At 41.2% G+C, this 26,902-nt stretch overlaps 1 protein-coding gene across 1 annotated transcript in view; it reads left to right on the top strand.

Moving 5' to 3' along the window:
* The window catches only part of SLC9A9 (solute carrier family 9 member A9), a 332,485-nt gene that overhangs the window by 138,123 nt on the left and 167,460 nt on the right, over positions 1–26,902 (top strand). Inside the window, exons 7-8 of the mRNA XM_034781731.1 lie at positions 18,728–18,866; positions 21,146–21,251. Coding sequence (XP_034637622.1) covers positions 18,728–18,866; positions 21,146–21,251 — 245 coding nt within the window. The remainder of the gene's footprint in view (positions 1–18,727; positions 18,867–21,145; positions 21,252–26,902) is intronic.

The following is a 26,902-nucleotide window of genomic DNA, read 5'->3' as shown; positions in this document are numbered from 1 at the left end:
GAGCTTTTAATTTGAGATAACTCTATGTAGCACATTATTGGTCATATACTCTCAGTTCTCTCTTTCCTCCCAGGTATCCCAATATAAGCTTTCCTGTGTCTATCCAACCCAAAACAGGATACAAATGCCTGTGTGAGGCAATCTAGGCTGTCTGAGCCTGACTCTAAGGAAAGACTCAGTATAGCAGTGGTAAGGATGAGAACTTTTCCTGTATCATTGCTACTGAACAGGGGTAAGGGGAACAGGCAGGCTACTTGTTTGCCTGAAGATGCTGAGAACAGGGAGGCCAACTCTCTAGAGGTGTCGAACTGGGAGAATGTTTGCAAACAGACCTTTGCTGAGTTGGGAATGACATCTGCCATGCAGTGCTGAAGACTGATGTAATACACCCCATCCCCTGAAGACTGTGAACATTGCCCTCATGCTGCTCTTAAGATGAGGCCACCTGAGGAGAGAGAGACAACAGAGGTTGAATATGAACCTACTGTCAGGCTCTTTTGTAGATTCAGAACATGCAATCCACTGAACTGTCTCAAATTCCCCCAGCACCAAATAATTTATTTTCTAGGTAAATGTTTCTTTCGGGGGCTTTCAGGATTTCCAGAGAGATTATAGAGCACTGCAATATAGTCTCCACCATATAACAATTTGGGAAAAATCGATTTAAACCCCAGAGAAAGCAATACGAGTAAGAGCTAGATCTTACTGCAAACAGAAGTCTGCTAATTATCCCTTTCCAGTTTGCAGATAGCTACAATGAGTTTTGCTACATTGTTATGGACGATTCAACTCTCATGTGGAGGGAGAACTGTCTGGCATAAAGTTCAATGCAGTTTCTGTTAGCTCAGTACCATGCCTTTCCTGAACAAACATGTTGTGGGTGGTGTCACTTTGTGAAGGGAAATTATGGTGGGGTGAGGGCTCAGTGCAGACTGGCAAACTGTTTCCATTTAATCTCTACTAGTTGTTCCATAAGTAAAGGACCACTGCTTTGCACTACTGCTAGCCAACTTTCTTGAAATGTTTAAGTGCATGAAGCAAATTCTACCTTTAGTCACACCAGGGTAAATATGGAATAATTATATTGCAGTCAATGAAGTTACCCCAGATTTTTATTAGCATAACAGTAGAATTTGAACCAATCTCTTATCTAGAGTGTTCAAGCAAAATGACAGTAAAACTCTAATATCCTGGGACTGACCTAGCTACAAATACACTACCTACAACAGTAAAATGTAGCCATTTAATGATAATCTGCCTAAGTGCCCTAACTGATATCCTTCAGTGCAGGCAACCATCATGCTCCATCATTTTATCAACAGGGAGTTGGCATTCAATTGACATAGATAAAAACCATAAATATTTGTAAAAGTGAGGGTAGGCACTGTAAAAGGTAGGGAAGGGTGAACTTCTTCTTGACAAATAGTAATTGTCTCAAAATTCACTCATCCTTAAGGTAAAGGCTAAAGCCAACCATCCTCTCACCATTCTCCAAACTCCTTCCCACAGACACTCCGATTGGTCTCTCCTTGCTGTGCTCTGGTGTACCACTTTCTTCCCTCTGGGTCTTCTAAAAGTCAGTTATGTCCCACAGTACCACCTCTTGTTGTTGGTAAAGAGAAGACCATGAAGTACAGATAGGAAAGAGGCAGGGATAGCTAGATAGAATTGCGTCTGTGAGATCATCTTAAAAGGTTTGAATTTCCAAAATCATTGAGCTTCATCTGTAACTAACACATATGTAGCTAGAAATTAAATTCATGTCATTATAAGAGCAGTACCTTATTTTGACTAAGAGCCCCTGTGCCACATAAAAGAGAGAATGTTTAAGTGTGCCTGACAAATGTTCACTGACTCCCAGGCCTTACTTTAAGTTGCTGGGTGGATGACTCCCTACTACCTTCAGGATAAGTGTATACGTACACTCCGACGCATGCACACACGGATTATGTCTCACTAATTTGAGAAGAAAACAGATTGTATACAAATCACAGGGATGTTAATTGTTTTCAGTGAGTTGCTGTTTCCCATCCTCAACACATTTTCTTGATCCCAAGAGCTGTCCTTTGCCAGCACACATCTCTATAAAGAAAATAATGAGCAAAAGGTTAGTGGAGAAAAAATAATGCTTTAAATTCTGTTAAAATTGTGAAAATAGATGTGCTTTTCAAAGAAAAATATAGATTTCCTCTTCAGCGCTAAAATGTAACTGAAGTTTCTATTACATACAGTACTCTACTGGTGGACCTGGCTATTATTAATTCATTTATTCAGGAATCATTAAAAGGCCACAGTCAGGGTCCAAAGAAAGGATGGTTCAATGGTCTGGATAGTAGGCTGGGACTTGGGAAACCTGGATTCAGTTTCCTGCTCTATCATAGACTTTCTGCATGACCATGACTAAGTTATTTAGTCTCTCTGTTACTTGATTTTTCATCTGTAAAATGGGCATCACAGGTGAAGATCTAAAAAGTCAAAACAGACAAATAATAAGAGACAAACTATATGCAAGTAAAACATGTCTTGTTAGTTACAATGTTTTGTTATTAAATCACTTCAAATCATCCCCTTTCCTCATTGTGCAGGTGCCCCCACCAGCCCGCTACTCTGCTCAAACTACAGAAATAGATGGTATCAATAAATAAATCAAGTCAAGTGTGCAGATACGTTCTTTCTAAAGGTCAGAGGAGCATATTCTCTCTCAATGCCAGTGAATAGGGTTAAGGGAAGTTGTACACATGGATTGAGAAGAGAACGTTACTGTAGGATGAGTCCTACATGGTATAAAACAAATGTCCTTATTTTTGTGAATTACAGGAAAATGAAGCATGCAGCATAAAACATCATGAGCAGTGAGTGCATCCTCAGCTGTTGTCCTTAATCTCTTGCACTTTTAAAAATAGCAAAATACCAATAAGAAGTGTTGATTCATTTTTCCATGTCGAACTTTGATCCTCCTAGTTGCTAAGCAGTCCAGTCTTGTTATGTTGCTATGTGAAGTCATTTGAAAGCAGACTGATCATCTTTAGTGAAAACAAACAACTTAGACCCAAGAGCTTCAGAAACCTTAACCCCTCAATGACATATTTATAACATACATAGTATGTATACAGAGTAGTCATTGCAAGCTGTGACAAACTGGGACAATGTCTGTGTTATTTCTTAGGAATAATATGTGTGACTTGATTTCCCTGGTCAATTTAATGTTGCTACCTGACCAAATGTATAGAGTTAAATCAAAGGCTGCTGTAAAGGGTGGGGGTGTGTTAAGGAATCCAGAAAGGGTAAAATAATGTGATACAGATAAGAGAGCCTCTCAGGTAACCACTTCAAAGGTATTAAGACCACACTGGCTGGGCCATCAATTGGGGGAAGAATCCACCAGGCTGGCACCATCCAAACAAGGATGTTTTTCTCTTTCCAAGGCTAAGGCTGAGATAAAAAGACCTTGAGGGGTTAAAAAGGTGCCCTGGCAGAAAAGGGCAGGGAGGAGTTGTCAGCTCAGCTGGAAGCTGACAGAGGGACACAGAGTCAGCATGCAATGAGGCTGACACACAGAGATGGACTTGTGAGCCAGGGACTGTAGCAAACAAGCTGTAACTTGGTGCCCAGAGAGCAAGAGAAACAGTAAGGCTAGGTCATGGCTACCTAATGCTTGAGGGGCATGCCAAGTGTAGGTAAGACAATATACTTATAGGTGTCTGTTGTTTTTTAAATGTACTTCTCTCAGCTATGTGTATGTTTGGGGAAAAAAAACCATACCTTGTTTGGAGAAACTGCTTCTGTATCACTGCATACTATTACTGAGCACAGGCTCCTGAAGGAGAACTATGGTAGGGTGCCAGCCAGTTGTTTCCTGCTAGGTAGTGTGGATGGCTCCCAGGGAGGTTTAATCCTGAGACCCTATCAGTAAGTGGCTGGATTGTAGTATCGCACCCCAAAGAGAAAGGGAGGGATGGGCCTCCCACATGGAAGGCATGCACTCAGGGGACTAGAAAAGGATCTCAGAAAAAGCAGCCTGTCCAGGGACCAGGACATAAATAATTAATGTTGCCCAGTAAGACTAATTACTTTCAATTGCAAAATTGAAGATTTTTATAAGAAAACTCTGGATAAGTTTGGGCGTGTGCACAACGCATGTGTATATGCACACAATTTACATGTAGTATTTGCATGTATGTGATTGCACGTGTGTTAGCAAAGGTTAAAGTCTAGATTGTACAGTCTGATGAGAACACAAAATTCCAGGTACTGAAATTGCAAGCACTCATCCTCCTGAGTAAAAGATAAGGAGAGTGGCAGAATTTTTCCTTTCTTTTCTTAAGACTACCCATCCTTTCTTTAGCGCCAGAGAGAAGGTCATTGTAATGATGGGATGGGAGAAATAAGGCATCACAGATACCTGTCCCTCCAAAGAATCACAACTGGCATGGTGACTTGGCAGCAGCTCTTGGGTCAAGATCAACATCTCAGCTCAATACATGGAAGGAACTGAAGAAGGAAGCTGAAGCTGCTACTGCTTGATATCAATTTAACTGGTGACAGGGTTTGAGGAATTCAGTGGGTACCACACACTTTTAAATATGTAGTGTTAACTTTGTCCATTTCTTATTCATCAAGAAAAAAATGCCATTTATTATTTATATTATAGCCACACCCAGAGGCCCTAACCAAGTTCAGGACCCTATTATATTAAGCCCTAGCCATAGATTAGGAGGCAGCCTCTGCGCAGGAGAAACACTGGCTACTGCATATACAAAGTAGCTTTGTTCAAAGGCTCCCCTAACAATGTTTAGTTTGTATTACATCCCACATGTAAGTGCAATGAAACCACTGAAACCAGAGAGAGTTATTAACAGCCCAGTAAAACAAACCTTCCTGAGCCTTAGGAACCTGTTGAAACATGATTGCTTTAAAATTCTGGACACCAGTAGGACTTTGCATAATTTCAATCATTGAATAAATAGTCATAATAATAATACTTTATTCCCGTTTTACTGCAACCAGTTTTGATTGGCTGCTACGATGTTAAGCTTATCAGATTCAATCTTATACAGCCTCTCTAAGCCTTGGGAATGCTAGCTCCTTTTAGCCTTATTTTTTATCATTTGCATTTTGTTACAGTAACAAGGAATTTTAGGCAGTGCATTTCTGGGGGATTATTGTACTTCTTGGGTGGCTGAATACAGACAGTCTTCAGCGCCATGCCTCACAAAGCACCTGAGGTGCTATAATCCGCCAGATATGCCCTGCCTATCACGTCTTGTTTAATTAGCATGAAGTGATACAGTAGATTTGTTTCAAATCACAAGCAGAGATTTAGCTTTGGATGTTGCAGGGATGGGGATTTTGTTGTTGTTTTTGTTTGGTAAAAAAGATGATATTGTGGGCCTTCTTAATTGCCTTGCACTTGTATAGTCATTTACACTTGTGCAGGGAAGGGGCAGGGCATGTGCAGTGCTACCTTTCTGATTTGGCAGGCTTTACTCCTGGTTCACACAGGCATAAATGACTTATGCAAGATGCAATGCACTGGGGGGAATCCCGGCTTTTACCTTACTACTTTATCTAATGTGGGAGAAGAGGTGGGACATGGGGCAGAGGGGCATCTCTTTCTATTCTAACTCCTGCTTTCTTCCCACTCCATGCGTCCTGGAAACTACTGCTATTGTGTCTCCCTGAACTGGAGGGTAGATCTCAAGCTGCTTCAATAATACAGACCATTTGTATTCATGCAATTTCTTTTCAAGAATACAAATGAAGGGCTGGACTTGGATTGTAGTTCATATATCCAAACAAGCAAGAATCATAGACTCAGATGCAGAAAGCTCTGAATGATGTGTGTTTGATAGGATCTGCTCAGACAGTATAGATACAGTCTGAAATTGGAAATTGCCCAGCACATAGTCACAGACAATCCACCTTCCAGCCATCTGTTTTTTTGCTGATGTGCTTCATTCCTTTCAAAGCTGGAAGATAGTCTTTCTGGACAGGAATTTTGATCATTTACAAAGGGATTCATAAAAAAATCAGATATAGTAACTTTAGCCTTTTTTTTTTTTAACTTCAAAACATTCTGTTCCAAGGCTGGGAAATACTTTCACTGGAATCATATTTGACTATTAAGATTCCCTTTACAAAGAGAAATGATGTTACAGGAGACCTGGTTGTTGTTTATCAGAATTTATCACTAATTAAGATGAAAATGGAGTCGTTTGTACCTAGAAGATAGTAATCAAAATGTTACATTAATGTATGGATATGTCACCTCTTGAGGAGGAAGAAGAGAAGATCTGATGGAGGAAGATACCATGTTGTCTTCCTCAGGAGAATGACTAGTTTTAGGCAAGGCTGAGATTTGGTTTTCAGCCTTTATTAGAATTATCTTAAGTCTGTGTTTTTTGAGGAGAAAACCTACACAGTAGGATAGGTAAAAGCTTCTTTCTGTAGGATTTTAGGAATCTGGTGGCCAGGTTACTGCCCCCTGTGGTGATATATGGTTTGTCATATTTCCTAGGCACCTGTAGATTCCATTCTGTGTCAATGTAAGTGTATGGAAATTTATCTGAGTCCTCACTTTGTTCACCTCTTCTAGCGGCCACACAAACACTTTCCCATATCTTCTCACATTTCAGTTGTTGAACAGATGTCAAGCCTACTGTACCTGCCAGGCTGTGTTTTTTGTCAGAAGAGAGAGTCACACTTTTCATGGAGCAAAGTGGCAGACTTCATGTTACATTTCATGAATGTATTTAAATGTCCATTATAAAAATGCTTTGTAAATGTGACAGAGCATATGTGAAGGAGCTGCCAAGAATTTATCTCCCTTGTTGGAGCTGTGCATTGAAAAATTCCAACAATCAAAGGATTTTTCATATTCATAGATTCATAGATTATAGGACTGGAAGGGACCTCGAGAGGTCATCGAGTCCAGTCCCCTGCCTGCATGGCAGGACCAAATACTGCCTAGACCATCCCTAATAGACATTTATCTAACCTACTCTTAAATATCTCCAGAGACGGAGATTCCACAACCTCCCTAGGCAATTTGTTCCAGTGTTTAACCACCCTGACAGTTAGGAACTTTTTCCTAATGTCCAACCTAGACCTCCCTTGCTGCAGTTTAAACCCATTGTTTCTGGTTCTATCCTTAGAGGCTAAGGTGAACAAGTTTTCTCCCTCCTCCTTATGACACCCTTTTAGATACCTGAAAACTGCTATCATGTCCCCTCTCAGTCTTCTCTTTTCCAAACTAAACAAACCCAGTTCTTTCAGCCTTCCTTCATAGGTCATGTTCTCAAGACCTTTAATCATTCTTGTTGCTCTTCTTTGGACCCTTTCCAATTTCTCCACATCTTTCTTGAAATGAGGCGCCCAGAACTGGACACAATACTCCAGCTGAGGCCTAACCAGAGCAGAGTAGAGCGGAAGAATGACTTCTCGTGTCTTGCTCACAACACACCTGTTAATGCATCCCAGAATCATGTTTGCTTTTTTTGCAACAGCATCACACTGTTGACTCATATTTAGCTTGTGGTCCACTATAACCCCTAGATCCCTTTCTGCCGTACTCCTTCCTAGACAGTCTTTTCCCATTCTGTATGTGTGAAATTGATTTTTCCTTCCTAAGTGGAGCACTTTGCATTTGTCTTTGTTAAACTTCATCCTGTTTAACTCAGACCATTTCTCCAATTTGTCCAGATCATTTTGAATTATGACCCTGTCCTCCAAAGTAGTTGCAATCCCTCCCAGTTTGGTATCATCCGCAAACTTAATAAGCGTACTTTCTATGCCAATATCTAAGTCGTTGATGAAGATATTGAACAGAGCCGGTCCCAAAACAGACCCCTGCGGTACCCCACTCGTTACGCCTTTCCAGCAGGATTGGGAACCATTAATAACAACTCTCTGAGTACGGTTATCCAGACAGTTATGCACCCACCTTATAGTAGCCCCATCTAATTTGTATTTGCCTAGTTTATCGATAAGAATATCATGCGAGACCGTATCAAATGCCTTACTAAAGTCTAGGTATACCACATCCACAGCTTCACCCTTATCCACAAGGCTCGTTATCCTATCAAAGAAAGCTATCAGATTGGTTTGACATGATTTGTTCTTCACAAATCCATGCTGGCTATTCCCTATCACCTTACCACCTTCCAAGTGTTGGCAGATGATTTCCTTAATTACTTGCTCCATTATCTTCCCTGGCACAGAAGTTAAACTAACTGGTCTGTAGTTACCTGGGTTGTTTTTATTTCCCTTTTTATAGATGGGCACTATATTTGCCCTTTTCCAGTCTTCTGGAATCTCTCCCGTCTCCCATGACTTTCCAAAGATAATAGCTAGAGGCTCAGATACCTCCTCTATTAGCTCCTTGAGTATTCTAGGATGCATTTCATCAGGCCCTGGTGACTTGCAGGCATCTAACTTTTCTAAGTGATTTTTAACTTGTTCTTTTTTTATTTTATCCGCTAAACCTACCCCCTTCCCATTAGCATTCACTATGTTAGGCATTCCTTCAGACTTCTCGGTGAAGACCGAAACAAAGAAGTCATTAAGCATCTCTGCCATTTCCAAGTTTCCTGTTACTGTTTCTCCCTCTTCACTAAGCAGTGGGCCTACCCTGTCTTTGGTCTTCCTCTTGCTTCTAATGTATTGATAAAAAGTCTTCTTGTTTCCTTTTATTCCCGTAGCTAGTTTGAGCTCATTTTGTGCCTTTGCCTTTCTAATCTTGCCCCTGCATTCCTGTGTTGTTTGCCTATATTCATCCTTTGTAATCTGTCCTAGTTTCCATTTTTTATATGACTCCTTTTTATTTTTTAGATCATGCAAGATCTCGTGGTTAAGCCAAGGTGGTCTTTTGCCACATTTTCTATCTTTCCTAACCAGCGGAATAGCTTGCTTTTGGGCCCTTAATAGTGTCCCTTTGAAAAACTGCCAACTCTCCTCAGTTGTTTTTCCCCTCAGTCTTGATTCCCATGGGACCTTACCTATCAGCTCTCTGAGCTTACCAAAATCTGCCTTCCTGAAATCCATTGTCTCTATTTTGCTGTTCTCCCTTCTACCCTTCCTTAGAATTGCAAACTCTATGATTTCATGATCACTTTCACCCAGGCTGCCTTCTACTTTCACATTCTCAACGAGTTCCTCCCTATTTGTTAAAATCAAGTCTAGAACAGCTTCCCCCCTAGTAGCTTTTTCAACCTTCTGAAATAAAAAGTTGTCTCCAATGCAGTCCAAGAATTTGTTGGATAGTCTGTTCCCCGCTGTGTTATTTTCCCAACATATATCCGGATAGTTGAAGTCCCCCATCACCACCAAATCTTGGGCTTTGGATGATTTTTGTTAGTTGCTTGAAAAAAGCCTCATCCACCTCTTCCACCTGGTTAGGTGGCCTGTAGTAGACGCCTAGCATGACATCTCCCTTGTTTTTTGCCCCTTTAAGCCTAACCCAGAGACTCTCAACACTTCCGTCTCCTATGTCCATCTCTACCTCAGTCCAAGTGTGTACATTTTTAATATATAAGGCAACACCTCCTCCCTTTTTCCCCTGTCTATCCTTCCTGAGCAAGCTGTACCCATCCACACCAACATTCCAATCATGTGTATTATCACACCAAGTTTCAGTGATGCCAACAATGTCATAGTTGTATTTATTTATTAGCACTTCCAGTTCTTCCTGCTTATTCCCCATACTTCTCGCATTTGTATATAGGCATCTAAGATACTGGTTTGATCTTTCCTCCCAGTTTTGTCCTGACTCTCCTTTCTCTCTGCCAATATAGCCCACACTCCCTCTTGTTTCCGACTCATTTCCCCGGTCTCCATGTTCCCCACTTACCTGTGGGCTTTGCTCACCTGTCCCCGTCGAACCTAGTTTAAAGCCCTCCTCACTAGGTTAGCCAGTCTGTGTCCGAACAGGGTCTTTCCTCTCCTCGAAAGGTGAACGCCATCTCTGCCTAGCAGTCCTTCCTCAAATAGCATCCCGTGGTCTAGGAAGCCAAAGCCCTCCTGGCCTCCATGCCACGCACAGATAACTTGTGCGTGGCATGTTCAAAAGCACACATTTCAGAATAATCAGCCTAACCTAGTATTTTGGAATTAATACTATAGGAAATGTTTGCTCAGTTGAGTTCACTCTGCTTGTACCGCTGCAGATTCTGTGGTTTTCCACTACTGCATGTATTATTTAGTAGCACAACATAACAGCAAAAGGATCTTTCAGCACTTGCACTGTGGACTGCCACACAATGGCAATATTTGCCAAATCTGGAAAACATTTATCAAAAATGAATGCTGATGTTCTTTTCATTCAGTCCAGCTCAACTGATTTCTCAGATTGTACACATGTAGAGCTAGATCCATCCAAATGCTCTCGCTGCTTTGCACCACTCCAGTGACACAAGGTAGCCATAAACCTGCTGCCCCAGTCATTTAAGCCAGTTCTGTGACTGCTTGGTGTCACTGGAATGACACAAAGTAAATCTGGCCCTTCATTTCTAAATAAGTGATTTTTGGAGCAAGTGAAAATCTAGCAGAAAGTATGAATTTTCCATTTTTTCATGCAGACATTGCTGTTCCTGGCAAACGGTCAATTTCATGTTTTCCACAAAATCTGTGATTGCCTTACCTTTCTGGGATGTATGTTACCTTGATAGCTGCTATCAGGTAGCCAGCTTGCAAGGGGATTGTTTTGCTGTATTAGGAAGCTGTATTACCACAACCCATAAGAGCTTTTACATGCAATAGCAGTGTATGCAATCCTAGATTAAAGTGGTCGAAACTACTGCTTAAAAGATACCCTGAAAAATATATATACTGATGAGCTCAAAAGAGGGGTTTGGAAACAATAAAAAAAGAACAAAAATACATATGTTATAGAGGAAAGGGAACTGCTACTGACAGAAGCCTGATGATGGCTTCCAAAATGGCTGGTAGACAGCAGCAGTTGGCTCATTTTTAGAATTCAAAGGGCAAGATCTAAGAGGAGAATATTGGGGATGGCTCCTGTATTAAAGGAGTGGCCATATTTTTTCCATCCCATCTTATTTTTCTTGATGGAATTAATTAGCCCCTGATGTACTTCTTTACTTATCAGCTGAGGGAGGTTCCACTTGATTCAATGCAGATCGTTTCAGGCATTGCTGGTTTTGTTTTGAAACTCCAGGCATGACTCCTTCATGCTCCCCTAATATTCCTTTATGCTAGATATGTATCATACAATACTGCAGCGAAAAGGAAGGATGGGTTAACTAAGGAAACCATTGTGGAACGAGAAGTACTTTGACATAGCAAGTGAAAATAAGTATTCCATTCACCATATCATAAGACTTTTCTTTCCACAATAGTCACATAACCCTGTAAAAAAGAAAGAAAGAAAGAAAGAAGCACCTGTTCATTGATACGGCTTTTAGTTATGTTATACAGTAGTATGGTTATAATCAGAGAATTAACTCCTGTATCTCTGCAAAAATCAATTGCTATTGGTCTCATTTGCTTTCATTTGCTGTTGCTAATCATACCCCACAGTACTTTACTAGAACCCTTCTTTTCTTTGTAACATATTCTGATTCAGGTATTGCAGCAAGTTTTCTGCAGCATGTTTGTTTCCACAGCTAAACTGCTGCAAGCACTGGGTTATATAAAAAGCATGGATTCTTTGTGCTGTACTGTTGTTTGCGATTGATTAACATCTCTTTCTTTGATGCTGTCACACTAGCCTTAGGCATGCTGGGCCTCCAGAGTAAAAGGAGGAATACAAGATTTAATCTCATCTCCAGTTTCTCTCCAGAAAACTGTCGTGACATTCTGAGGAAATTCATGCTGTCATCCTCAAATGTCTTGGATTACTTAAAGGAAAACTCTGCCATTTTGCTAAATGCACAGGCCAGAAAATGTTTATGGCAAGAAACTCTCCTCATCATGAATGAACGGTGATCTATACTTGTAAATAACTCAGACTATGATATCTAATCAATTTAGATTTTATTTGGAAAGATTATTTTGTTTTTGTTACAGTAGTGCTCAAAGGCCCCATTCAGCATTGGAGCCCTAAACAGTAATCGCTGTACAAACACATAGGAAGACCTGCAGTCTTGCAGTCTGAGTATATCTATACTTCAGGCTGGGTGTGAAGGAGACATACCGCTAGCACACTAAAATAGTGTGTAGCTTCAGACGTGAGCAGCAGGAGGGGCTAACCTCTTTCCCCCGTACATATCTAGGATCTTGGATGGGATCATATTTGGGTGACTAGCCCCTCCTGTTGCTCACACACTGTGGCTACACACAATTTTTAGAGCACTAGCTTAATTGTGCAAGTATGTCTCCTCAAATTACACTCCCCAGCTCCAAGTATAGATATACCCTAAGAAGATAAAAAATAGATGAAGGGAAGGGAAGAAGGATACAATATACCAGCAAAATGATCAGGTGATAATTAGCACACTTATTTAGTTCTTTTTTCCCCCAAAGGAGAGGGATAACATCCTATGTACAATATTGATATACCGTCTATTCACTATAGATATTCTTTTATAAATAACATGCCAGTATCTCAACCTGTCCATTGTCATTTTACCAGTTTCCTGTGGGCACCACAGAGGAATTGGGTCTTAAGAAGATAATTGGAGAAATGATGTACTGACTAGTTCAATATTGTTAATACTTAGCACAACACATGTTGAAAGCCATGTACAAACATCAGTTAATCTTCACCACACTCCAGTGAGGTACTGTAGCTAGCTAAGGATACACTGCAGTCAGGAGGTGAGATTGCAGCACTTGTAGACATACCCAAGTTAGCTTTGATCTAGCTAGACCAAAGCTAGCTTGAATAATAGTGAAGCCCCATCAGCATGGACAGTAACCACTTGATTATGTACCCAGGCTCCTCAGTGGGTGGGACTAGTTCATGCAGCTGCCCATACTTCTGCAGCTTCACTGCTATTGTTACTTGAGCTAACTTTGATCTGGTTAGATCAAAGCTAGCTGAGGTATATCTACACTTGCTGCAATCACACCTCACAGTAGCAATGTAGACATACCTTAAGTATTATTGTTAACCCCATCTTGTAGATAGGAAAAGAGAGGTGGGTGGGTTAAATGATTTGCCCAAGGTCATAGCTGTAGCCACTGGGGGAGATATTTGTGGGATATTTTCCCCTAATGTTTAGAGAGGGTGAGACAATAATGTCTCCCTTATCCTCCAACTATGATCCAGGATTCATTAGGTTAATTTGATTGCCAAACTCTGAAGATGGTTCCAAATTTCTCTTTCCCCCACACGACTCTTCTGAAAGAGCAGTTTTTGAGGATAATTTTGAGTGTAAAAACAGGGAGGGTAACTAACCATTGGAACAATTTAACAAAGGTCGTGGTGGATTCTTGATCACTTGCTATTTTTAAATCATGACTGGATTTTTTTTAAAGAAATGCTCTAGTTCAAAAAGGAATTATTTGGGGGGAGTTCTGTGGTCTGTGCTATGCAGGAGGTCAGACTAGATGTTTATAATGGTCCTTTCTGGCCTTGGAATCTATGACTCTGATTCCATGCATTTTTGATGGATCTGGATTATGTTTAACCTTAATCCACTTGTGTGGAAGAACCGTCAAAGTCTCCATTTTGCTATAATACTCATTTAACAATAAGAACTTTAATATTTAATAATTAAACATTCTGTTTAAATATACAGTAACATTATCTTTACAGTCTCTTGCACGCAGTTTTTGTTAGCATAGCTCACTCCTTTGCATCAAGCACAGAAGGTTGGCTAGCAGAAATAGGGTTCATGCAGAATGTTAAAGCCATTTTAGGGAGAGGGGGAACCAAGACTAGAGACATGACATGTTTAACTGTGACTGTCTTCAGTGCAGTGTTATCTTGTGACATTTTGCTTTAGTGTCAAATAAGTAGCTTGGGGGCAAGAACTGGGATTAGGCTCAATGTTATTTAGCATCTTCAGTGATGAACTGGAAAAGGGGTTGTCATAGGGTGACACTGGCCTTTTAAGGAGGAGCAGGGCCAGTGTACCTGTCTGCATCAGTTGATCCAGAATAGGCTTTAAAAGAGGGCCCCTGGGGGTAGGGAAGGGAGGAGACCAGTGAGTTAGGAAGTAGGACTGCCAGAGTCCCCTGGGTAGGGAGGCTATGAGAGCCTGAAAGGTAAAGGGGGAAACATCCCATGGAGTTTGTGGCCCAGGGTGACCCAGGGAGCTGTTTGTATTTGTTTTGTTTAGATTTGGACAATAAGACTGCTTGAAGGAGGCTGTGGGCATGGCAGTAGATCCTTTGTAAACTGCTGAGAAGCCCTGCCATGTTACAGGGGTAAACATCCAGGGTGAAATCCTGCCTCTGTTGATGTCAATGAGAGTATTGCCACTGACTTCAATGGGAACAGGATTTCATCTCTTGTGGATAGTACTAAACTAGAAAATAATGTGCACACTAGTGAGGCTCAAACAATAGTATAAATGAAAAAATTGTGGAAAACACAAAATGGGAGTCAACCTGGAGAAATATCGGATAAAAAACAACCCAGAGCACTGATGATGGGGAGTGGGAGGGTTGGGAGAAGGAGAGAATACTTGTAAAGCAAGAATTTTGGAAAAGATCTGCACCAGATGTTCTCAGATGGCAGTAACTTAAATAGGTGCTCATAAGGTGGTATGTTGTTAAAAATATACAGTGTGATTTTTTTTTTTTGGCTTACATATTGTATAACAAGTCATCATCCATAGAGGCAAAAATCATTTTCTGGAGGGAGATGATGTGGCCCTGTGGATCAAGCGCTGAACTTGGATGTTAGACACCTTGGTTCTAGGCCTGCCACTGCTCTGAGACACCTCAGGCAAGTCATTTCACCACTCTGTGCTTCAGTTTCCCCATTTGTAAAATGAAGATACCAATACTGACCTTCTTTGAGCTCTGCTAATGAAAAGCACTCTGAGAGCTAGGTGATATTATACTTGTCATTGGAATAAATGCACCTACAATAGAATGTTCAGTTCTGGACATCTTAATATTTGAAAGATGCTGATAAATTGAGGGGTATTCAAAAATGTAAAGCTCTGGGTGATTTGTTGATTAGACAGTGATAAAAGAACTTAATTTGCTAAGTTTGCCTAAACAAAGACTTATTGATAATACTTTACTGTTTAACAAGAACCCCAAACAGAGAGTTGAATTATTTAGGGAGGTACAGGAAGAACAAAGCTTTAGTAATCAGATGACATTAAGCAAAGGAACATTTAGACAGAATATGAGGAAAAAATTCCTGACAATGAGAGCTGAATATTAACATAACAGATTTTACAGAAAAGGGATGGAAATTCCTTGCTTGAGATATTTAAAATTAGACAAGACAGGAAGCTTGGAAATATAATCTTGCATTGTCAGGGGAATGAGCTGGGTAACTTCACATATTTAATAGGTTTCTTTCTTCTCTAGTGTTCATGACACAAGAAATAATTGCACTGCTTCTTGCATAGTACATCTTATGTCTAGTTTGATAACTAAACTATGTATTTGGGCTCAGTGTTTAGTGACCAATATCAGATTTTCTAAAGTCTTATCATAACCAGTCATGTATAAGATGCAGTGATTTCTGTCCCAACAGTCCCACTTTTTAAAGTGTAAGAAGACCTCTAGGCAGAGAAAATGTTTAATAATCCAATAAATTCATATAAACATTCACCTATTTGGATGTAAAAGCTTTAGACCCTAGGAGAACTGTTCAGGGCAACAATTCTTGCCAGAAAGAATTGCTAGCACAGTTTTCCTGGGCAGCATAGTTAGGGCATAAAATTGTTTAAACCAAATATTTGCTTTTGTTTCAATTATAAAGATGAGCCAAGATTTAGAATGTGGTTTTCTTCTGAGTCAATGGTAGGCTTACTGTATTTATTCCCTTCTCAAAAGAGAAAACTGCTAAGCTGAAGGCTGCTTCAGTTCTGCGGATAGCTCTGGTTTAATTTAAAATAAGTTGTTTGGGTTTTTTTGTTTGAGAAAATGCCCATGTAATTGATGATAAAACCTAGCATAAAACTCTTTATGCCTTGAGGCTGGCATAATTAATAAGCAGTTCATTAATGGCTTTCATTGAAGTTTGGCAGGTGTATTCTTCTTCCAGGTCAAGGAGCTCTTGATACAGTTCTTGTGGCTTTTAACATCTGCTATCCCTTGCCCTCTGGATTGTTCACCAGCTTTCTTTGATGCATTCAGGAAAAATGCTAGATTGACCTGATTGAAATCACCACTCAAAACATAGTGACATAAAAGATCAATTCCCCATTTACAATTAATTAAGAAACAGGTATGAGAAACTGCAGTCTTTGTATACTTCTTTGAGGTAAAGAATCAATGAGAATGTGATCTACAGTCAAGAAGAGACAGAATTTTAACTATAACATTTCAACAAAGAACAAACAACTGGAGTCCCTTTTTAGGTATACAAGAAATATTACCAAATAAGAGTTTGTTGACCTACCGTACTATAGCTAAGAAGATATCAATTGAAAGAAGCAGCTGCTCAGAGAGTGCGAGTTGTATGTTTTTACTATAATCTCTGATGTGACGTGAAGGCTAAAACCTCAGACCGAAGGGGTCAGTGATGACCATCATCTCAAGACATGAATGAAGGCAAGAGATGTACTCCCTGAGATTGTTCTCCAGCATGGCATGTCCAACAGTTGAGAGAGAACTGGCAGTGCTGGTCCCAGGCGTACACATGCACTTGTTGGCACTTATGCTGGATGCAATGGTATAGGTCCAGAATATGATATGTTTCCTCACAAGGTCCTCAGATAGTCCCATTGAAGTTAACAAGACAGTTTTTGGAAATAAAGTGCTACTCTGCATGAGCAAGAATATCCGCTTCTGGTCCTTTCAAATTTTCTGTATGTAAGGAAAGTTTTCAGCATTCATATTCACATTCTCAGTGCATGGGTTTAGAATGTCATTGCTCATTTGCACATTACTGTACAGCATTTCTTAGACCCTGCTTAATGACCACAGTGATGATCACAATGCAGCCAAGTGTAACACAAGAACGTGTCACTTTGAGTCAAATAAAATATTTATCAATACTAAATCATTCCCTTTGCCCTCAAGAGGTAGCCTGGACTAGAGGATTGGAGCTAAGAAGCAAGAGCTCTGAAAGTCTGATTCTGGCCCTGCCACTGATTCTCTGTGTGACCTTTGAACTTCTCACTTCAGTTTTCCAATATGTAAAATTGGAATTGTAACTGTTACTTAGCTACATTGCTAGAATTATATGAAGTTAATTAATCTATGTACAGTGCTTTCAAAATTCATAGCACTAAGTGCTATGTGTTCTCATGTGTGTCAAGAGAGTGCAGTGATGGGCACACTAAATGCTTAAAATAAAGAAGTAAGACTTTAGGTCCAGATCCAGACAAGTGGTGAGCACCAGCCACTAAGAGTTCAGTACTTCTAAGGATTGTTCTTATTCACTCATGTTCACTTCCCTTTCTATGTATCCTTGACCAACCAAGGGATAAGATCTAGAAGTGAGTAGCCTAGTTGCTGGTCTCTGCGTAACATTTGGAGGCCCTTACATGAGTGCAACTGTTCAGAAAAACCTTGAATACAGAGCTGCATCTCTGCTGCCTAATCTCCAGACAGAAAACATCCAATTGCAGAGATGAACATTAAGAACACATCTATAAGCATGAAATATTCACCCCAATTTAAAATCATCTAGTTGTAATGTTTAAAATACCAATCATTTTACAGCGATGCAAACTCCCTTCTACAATCCACTGCCAAGCTCACTTGATTTTCTTTGACAGTGAACATAAAAGACCTCAAGTGTCGAAAGCAACAGAACCACAAAAATCTGAAATGTTGCTTAATTAGTATTTGGGAAGCTTGGGGCTACAGCGCATCTGTTAATTTTTATGTTACAACAAGCAGAAATACATTCACACTTGGCGGTATCATTAGTATTCTGGGCATCAAGTCACTAGTAGTAAATAGCAAATTTGATGCCCTCAAAAATGTTTAAAGATATGGCCTTGCCATTGGTGGAGTAATTTCCCATAAGAAAATAATCTTGATGGTTACAGCCAGAGACTGGATATAAAAAACGACCTCTGGCAACTACAGCAGTTTCTTTCTCTGGAAAAACAGTTCTTGTTTTTCCCTGGGGTTTCATATTGTGGAGCTCTTGACATGTTTGCCGTTTTGTTTACGAAGGGTTATGCTAGGGAAGGGAACTAGTTTGTGGTTTATGACAGCGTCACTGCTGAAGATTTGGTACATACTGTGATTTGTATCGCCCATTTGTGCCTCAGCCGTAAAAGTGCACTTTTTATCAGGAATATTTGTGAATATATAACAGCTCCAAAGACATATGGCCAATAAATAATTCAAAGTTATCTATCTTCCCTGCATATTCTTTATACACCTACCATGGTTTAATGCCTAGCTGGCTTGGAAACAATATTCTTTATGACAGTCCTAGTATAAAAATGTTTACTGACTGGCAGCAAACCACTGATTCTCAGGTTATTGCCTTGAAAAATAAACCCTGTCCTCCTAGTCTCCTTTTTCTTGCCTTTCTATTTTGCTAGCAGCCCTGAGGAGCATTCTCTTGCATTGTAAGTGCCTACAAAGTGGGTATGTTTAACACATGATTTCACTATAACTATAATGTGATTTAATTCATTATTTTCCTCCCTCCCCCTTGTCTTCTTTTCAGTTCGATTTCTGTTTACAGTCCCAAGGAGAATCCTAACACATTTGATGCTGCTGCTTTCTTCCAGTCTGTGGGAAATTTCCTGGGGATCTTTGCTGGATCGTTTGCAATGGGGTCCTCATACGCTGTTGTCACAGCTTTAATATCCTTTATTGTTTTCCAAACAGAAAAAACTCTGCAGGTTTGAAAGACTGTTTGTCTTGAAAAGAACTCTCAAGGCTATCTGTGATTTAAGATTGACCATCTTTACTTTGAGCTTGAACTTCTTGACCAGGGGTTTGAAGAGGCTCTGTAAACAAAGCCAGGTCCTCAGCTGGAGAAAATCAACACAGGTTCAATGGTTAACCAGTGGAGGATCTGGCCCAAAATCTAGAGCCCTTACTCCTGTAAGTAGTCTCAGGCCTTGTCTTCACTTACCGGAGGGTCCGGCGGCACGCAATCGATGTTCTGGGATCGATTTATCGCGTCTGGTTAAGACGTGATAAATCGATCCCGGATCGATCCCGGAAGTGCTCACAGTCGGCGCCGGTACTCCAGCTCGCCGAGAGGAGTACGCGGCATTGACTGGGGGAGACTTCCTGCCGCGTCTGGACCGCGGTAAGTTCGGACTAAGGTACTTCGAATTCAGCTACGTTATTAACGTAGCTGAATTTGCGTACCTTAGTCCGAAGTGGGGACTTAGTGGGGACCAGGCCTCATTGACCTCAGTAAGACCACCCTTGTGCCTAAGGACTATTCCTTAGTAAAAGGTGCAGGACTGGACCCCAAATTCTCTTATATGGGAGACTCCTGAAATCCCTCTGTCTTTCCCCATTTATTTTATTTCTCCCCAAAACACTGTCATGCTGACCAGTCCTTTCAATCAACGAGAAATAGATCACCACACTGGACCAGACCAGAGAAGGGGAGGAGAGTCTGTGCGGTGCAACCTTACTCCAAGGACTGAGGTCACCTCCTTGACAGAGCTCACAGCCACTGACAGTCATGGGATTACAGGTTATGAAGTACCTGTTAGTATTTTAGCGTTCCTGAGAAAATCAAAGCACCATGACATCAAAATTCCCCTATGCTGTTCCACCTGACACTAACATGAATTTATGTAATGAAACCCTTGCTTCATACCACACTCAGCCTCCCAGTAGTTGCTATATCTTAACTGACCCATATAACTACATAGAAATATAATGTAACTGGATAATCAGAAGAAGTGTTGTCTACTGGGTGAAATAGGCAAAAGGAGCCAGGACTCCTGGGTTCTATCTTAGACTCTGATAGTGACTCACTGTGGGACTTTAGGCAAAATACTTACCCTTGGTCTATGCTAGAGTTAGATCGACATAAATCAGCTTACGTCAACCTAATTATGTCAGTGTACACACTACAGCCTTGCTCCCACCGATGTAAGTGCCCTACTACACCGACATAATAAGTCCACCTTAACGAGAAGCGTAGGGCTCATGTCAGTGTAGTTAGGTTGATGCAGTGTCTGTGTAGACATTTCATTACTTACATCGGCTGTTAGCCGTCATATTTATCAGTTTTACAGCTAACCTAACAGGTGACTTAAGTTTCTAGTGTAGACAAGCCCTTGGGCCCAGAGCCTCAAAGGTAGTTAGATCCTAACAACCTTTGAGGATTAAGGCCTTAATCTCTCTATACCTCAGTGAACGCTGTCTTAAAATGGGTACAATAACAATTAATGTTTGCAAAGTATTTTGAGATGCTCACATAAAATACAATATTTAATTTACAATTTAAATAGTAGCAGTAATTAAATGAAGTACAAGCCAAGCTATTGACTACAAATCAAAGTGCAGCTTATCTGAACTGGGAAAGTCGTGATTCTCCTTTTCTGTACATCTTGTTTAGTCATTTACATTAACTGGTGTAAAAATGCTACTCACTTTGCACAAGTCTAAATGACTACACAAAGCACTAATGTGTTAATCAGCTTTCCCATCTCAATTCCTTTGAGAGTCCAGTTCTGAAGCATCGATTATGCTTTCTAAACTGATTCCATTTAAAGGCTACATAGTAAAGTTGACCTTCCCTTTTGACAGAGACAATAAAGGCTGTGGACCAACTTGGCTTTTTGGTCATCTTGTTGCCATATCACCTTTTCACAGCCGCATTTCTTTGAAACCACATGACATGAGCACATTTCAACAGCTAATATAAATAGAAGTATATATGTGAAGTAGACTAATGCTGGATAAGTAATGCTAAATTCAATCACTTAGGCCTTGATCCAGCAAAGCACTTAATAACATGTATAATCTTAAGGCCCCATTGAAGGCACATGCTTATGTGCATCGTATGATACAGCTGAATAGTTTTACGGTGCATTTTTTCATTTATGATAGTGGGGGTGAATTTAGGCTGCAAAGCTGTCTGCTCTTTTTCCTTAGTATTTTTTAGCACTTGACAAAATTTACAAAGCTGTGTGAGTTCCCCATGTTGGAAACAGGCCTGTTCTTCCTCCTGTCTTGGAGTGCCTTCCTGTCAGCAGAAGCTGCTGGTCTTACAGGTAAGTGTTGCATTTTCCTGACTAAGCAAAGACTGTGTGGCTCTTTAGTAAATCTGTGATGTGGGAAAACAGCACACCTATTTTGAACATGACATCTTATATGAATCTTCCAAAATCCAGTTGCTTCTTTTCATTGCTTAAAAGTGGGGGTGCTGCAAACATCCATCTGCAGTCACTAGGGTTACCATACGTCCGGTTTTTCCCAGACATGTCCGGCTTTTCGGCAATCAAACCCCCGTCTGGGGGGAATTGCCAAAAAGCCGAACATGTCCAGGAAAATGCCGGCCGGGCACTTCCCCTCCCGCGGCTGCTCTGCTCCTCCCCTGACTCTTCGGCTCTTAAACAGAGCCAAAGAGTCAGGGGAGGAGCAGAGCCTCCGGTCGTGGCAGCTCTGCTCCTCCCCTGACTGCTCGGCTCTTAAACAGAGCCGAAGGCTACGGGCTTTGGGCAGCCCCCATGCCCCCGGACCCTGCGCCGCTGGAGCCCAGAGATTGCTTTCTTCAACACACAGAACAAGTGAAAACATTAATACACAATGGAAAATGTACACAGACATAATCCCCAGTAATGCACAGAAGTAATCTGTGCAATGCCCAGACTCTAATTGATTTCATAATGTGATTAGGAAGAATATGATTCTTAATAGTTTAAGCCTATTGATGTTTTTGATACTGTTATTTTTGACAATGAACTGCCATAATTCCCACCAGGGAAAGTTAGAGGAAAACCTGAACGCCTGAGCGTTAATAGAGAGCCCATTTAGTTTTGCTGGAGAAATTGCTCAAGACCTGTTAATTTTTACTTTGAACATGATCCTTGTAAAGCTTTTGGGATCAATGAGGCCCTGGGTGAAATCCTGGGTACCCTGAAGTCAATAGCAAAACTCCCACTGGCTTCAATGGAGCCAGGATTTTGCCCTTTGTGTGATAAGTCACGTGTTCAGAGGACTTTGAAACCAGTGTGTGGTTTGTTGTAAATTGCTGCATGCTCACTCCTCTTCCTCCTTTTATGCACAATTTTCTGTTTCATTCTATGCCAAAGGTGGATGAATGCCAATGTAGCACAAGTTAAACAATAGAGCCATGCTCTATCACTTTCCAAAGAATAGGGTTACCATATTTAAAAAAATAAAAAAGAGGACACTCCACGGGGCCGTGGCCCCGCCCCTTTCCCACCCCCAGCCCTGCCCTAACTCCGCCCTTCCCCAAAGTGCCCGCCCTAATTCCGCCCCCTCCTCTGAGCACCCCGCATTCCCCCTCCTCTCTCCCAGCCCTGCGAAATGGGCTGCCCGAGCGCTACTGGCTTCACGGTTTGCCAGGCAGCCCCCAGACCCTGCGCCCCTGGCCGGCGCTTCCCCAGCACAGCTGGAGCCCAGGAGGGGAAGCACCCAGCCTGGGGTGTAAGGTCTAGAAGCTGCCCGGCAAACCATGAAGCCGGTAGCGCTCGGGCTTCGGGCAGCCCCCATGCCTCCGGACCCTGCGCCCCCGGCCGGGCACTTCCCCTCCCGAGCTCCGGCAGCTGCTGTGCTCCTCTCCTGACTCTTCAGCTCTGTTTAAGAGCCAAGCTGCCCGAGCGCTACCGGCTTCGGGCAGCCCCCATGCCTCTGGACCCTGTGCCCCCGGAGCCCGGGAGGGGAAGTGCCCAGCCGGCGGCTCAGGGTTCGGAGGCATGGGGACTGCCCGAAGCCGGTAGCACTCGGGCAGCTCGGCTTTAAACAGAGCAGAAGAGTCAAGATAGGGAGCACAGCAGCTGCGGGAGGGGAAGTGCCCAGCCAGCGGTATTTTTCCTGGACATGTTCGGCTTTTTGGCAGTTCCCCCCGGACGGGGGTTTGATTACCAAAAAGCCGGACATGTCCGTGAAAAACCGGACGTATGGTAACCCTACAAAGAAAATCCAACTTTAAACTGAACAAGGCCTTGTTTAGTCCTGTTGTGCTCACTGGCCATTTTCAAAACATTACCTCTAATAACCTGCTATTTACCTAGACAAAAAAATGGAATAACTTCTAAATCCTTTGAATTTAAGCTGAGAGTGATTTCCCACGCTTTCTAAAATAGGATTTTTAAAACCTTCTCCCCAGTTGAATCCATGGGTGTCACGTTTAGCCAGGAACCAATGTGGTGCTACTAAATTTTTAAATAATTGAAAAGCGGGGTTCATAATGGAAACACTGATACTGCCTCTAATGCAGTCACTGCTTCAGGCACTGCTATACTGAAGGCATGTTCCACTGTCAGAATGCTGGAGTAGACTGCATGACCAAATAATTGGCATATAATTTCTTCACACTTTAAATATGGGGACACATAATGTACTCTCTCCCACTAGTCACTTGGGATGGTGTTTCATTTTTTTAACATATAAAATGTCAGAAATCAAAGCCCTAATTACCAATGGCACTGAGGGGTTTTATAGTGACATAGTAGCCATATCAGAGGGGTAGCTGCGTTAGACTGGTTGTAAAAAGCGACAAAGAGTCCTGTGGCACCTTATAGACTAACAGACATATTGGAGCATAAGCTTTCATGGGTGAATACCCACTTCATCAGATGCCATAGTAAACTATTTTTAATGGCCAGAAAGTGAGTGGAAAGCAAAGTCATGATCCAATTAAAAGAAAAAAAAACAGAAAAGTACAAGGAAGTTAAGCTATTGCTTATAAATAAAGGAACTGACATAGATGTTAAAAAAGGAAATTGCTCCACCCACACAAATTGCAAGGAAAACAAACCCCGCCCTTTTAGTTCTGTCACTAGCAATTCTTTTCATATGCACGTTCTTTGTCTCAGTTGGCAATTGTTAATTACATTGCCTCATTTATCAGCAGGGTTCAGCCTCTGTCACTTAGCGTCTATGAAAGGCCTTTGTCAGAAGCTGTTAGGAAAAAAGAACACATGCAGTCTTCCTTGTAGCGTCAGAAGTTCAAAGCTGAGTTTTCCAAATGCAACAGCTATTAATACTGTATTGACATTTCAGCTTAAAGTAGATATTTTTAGCCATTTGCTTTTAACCAGTTCCAATGTAACTTTCATCTTCTCTCACCCTTGCCTGAAAATGCTCTTATCCACTCCTTCCACAATGTTTTTTTAAGTTATATTTCAGAGTGGGGTTCATACTACAGTTTAACAGATCCTCGGGTGACTTGACTTAGTTTGCCAGTAGCACATTCACTGCACAATGAGAGATGCAAATTTAGGAGGAAGCGTCTGATTTCTTAATCCCGAACTAGTGGAATCTATTTAAAATGAGGTTAATCTATGCAGCCACCAGAAGGAGCAATGCAGTGGACTATGCTTATGTTCACAGGTGCTGATTTTTATTATTCAGAGTGGATGTTCCACCCCTGCTCTGCCCTGAGGCCAGTCCTCTGCACTGTGCCTTACCCTGAGGCCTTGCCCTCACTCCACCTCTCCCCGCCCTCACTCTGCCCCCTCCCTGAGGCTCCCCACCCACCGCTCACTGCTCTCCCCTGAGCATCTTCCACCGGCCACCAAACAGCTGATCAGCAGCACCGCCAAAAAACTGTGGCAGGTGGGTGTGCAGAACCCCTATTTTTTTTCTATGGGTGCTAGAGCCCCAGAGCACCCCTGAAGTCAGCAGCTATGCTTGTGTTACAGAAGAGCCTCTTGGCCTAAGCAGTCACTTCCAGGGTTGTATTAAGAGCACACCTCTCATAGTGCGCTCCTCGGCCAAAATGCAGGGCTCTGTTACAAGTTATACCTTTAGGAGTTTAGTCTGTCTAGCACCTTGCAAAATCAGGCCATTAGATAGTAAGACTTACAGGGAAGTAATTTCCTTTTGCCTATTTGTGAAATGATCCATCAAGGAAATTTATTCTCTCTCTCCTTTAGTAAAGGAATTATTTATAAATTAATGCACACCATCAGTGATGCATTTTAGGATAGCAGTTGCCTCTTTTGTGGCATGAGTCCCATTATCTTTTACCCTAAGATGAATTGCCACTATCAATATAAACAATGGAGTAAAATTCATTGAAACTGATTTCCTTATGCCTGGCATCAGCTAACAAGCTGTTATTATTCCTATGTATTTCACAAATGGAGTAAAAAGCAACTAGATTGGTAGACTATTTAAAATCTTATTACCCATTATCAAAGAGATTGGCATAGTTGGAGTTTAGATATCTGCTAATTGATTTGGTTCATATGGCTATCATTTTTTTATTATCAGGTTTTTCATTTTTTTATATTACATCTCTACCCCGATATAATGCTGTCCTCAGAAGCCAAAAAATCTTACCACGTTATCGGTGAAACCGCGTTATATCGAACTTGCTTTGATCTGCTGGAGCGTGCAGCCCCGCCACCCTGGAGCGCTGCTTTACCGCTTTATATCCAAATTCATGTTCTATTGGGTCCTGTTATATGGGGGTAGAGGTGGACATTAAATTTTCTAATAATTTAATTTCTTCAGAAAGATCATTCCTGTTGTATTGCATTGATGAACCAGTTTTCCATTTCTCCCTAAATCTTTCACTTTAATCCATAGTTCTGCTCCAGTGATAGAGGTGCTGATTTAGTGCTCTTTTTCAGTTTTAAAAAAAAGGAGCGGAGGGAATGGAAAAGTAAGTTAGTCACTACTATCCCCAAAAAACAAAGCCCCAAGTACAAGCAACTGATAAGAGAGGCTTTCTCACTCTCTCTGCTCTGATAGATCTAATCACATTCTCCTGTCCAGAATTCCAACATTGTTCATTCTCAGTAAAACCAAGAAGTATGCATTTAATTTGTCAGGAAACTGAGACAGACATTTACATTTTTGGCTCCAGAATCTGACGTTTTAATGAGAAAAGAACTAGTGAATATTTTTATCTTTGATGCATGCTATGTAGGTGATAGCAGTCCAGAATCATACTGAAAGATGTCAGAAGAAAATTGGACAATTCCGCTAATAAGTCTTTGAAAAAAATATGTAATTGCCTAATTTATATCCCATACACAGTGAAGAAAGCATTTTGCTGTCAGGCTGATTCCTGTCTTCAAAATCCAATTTTAATACTTCTTGTCAAAGAATTTCAAACCTCACTTAACAATGCCCTTCCAAAATGGAAAGTTCCATGTTTGCCTTTTTAGGTAATTCTTGCCTTGTTTCCTATGTAGTTACATTAACTTGCACATGGTCGCCAAATCTCTTAAAAAGACACATTCCAATATCTTCCCCTCCTGCTTTATGATATATCTTATGTTGTAACTGCCATGGCTGTGCACAGCAAGCCTTGTTTTAGCAACATATACATATCCTGCTGTAAGCACTCCATCTCCCCTGGAAATAAGGTTCATATGGTCTATGAAATTTCATTTTGAAGGATGGTGGTGGCACTTAAAGGCTCAGACCAGAACCCACATTCTGTATCAGATACTCTGTGGTTGATACTGGTCTCTCTTATTCCAGTTTTTCACTGGAATAATAGCATTGATTCAGTGAAGGTACTCCTGGTGTGAGATCAGTGTCAGGCCCTTTACATACCACGGACCCAGTATTCACATTGCCTCAGGAAACAGTAAATAGACAAGTATCAGAGGCGTAGCCGTGTTAGTCTGAATCTGTAAAAAGCAACAGAGGGTCCTGTGGCACCTTTGAGACTAACAGAAGTATTGGGAGCATAAGCTTTCGTGGGTAAGAACCTCAC

The sequence above is a fragment of the Trachemys scripta genome, chromosome 9 (genome assembly GCF_013100865.1).
Source record: "Trachemys scripta elegans isolate TJP31775 chromosome 9, CAS_Tse_1.0, whole genome shotgun sequence".
Taxonomy (NCBI): Eukaryota; Metazoa; Chordata; order Testudines; family Emydidae; genus Trachemys; species Trachemys scripta.
Note: the sequence above shows the minus strand (reverse complement) of the source record. Positions and strands in the feature narration are given on the sequence as shown.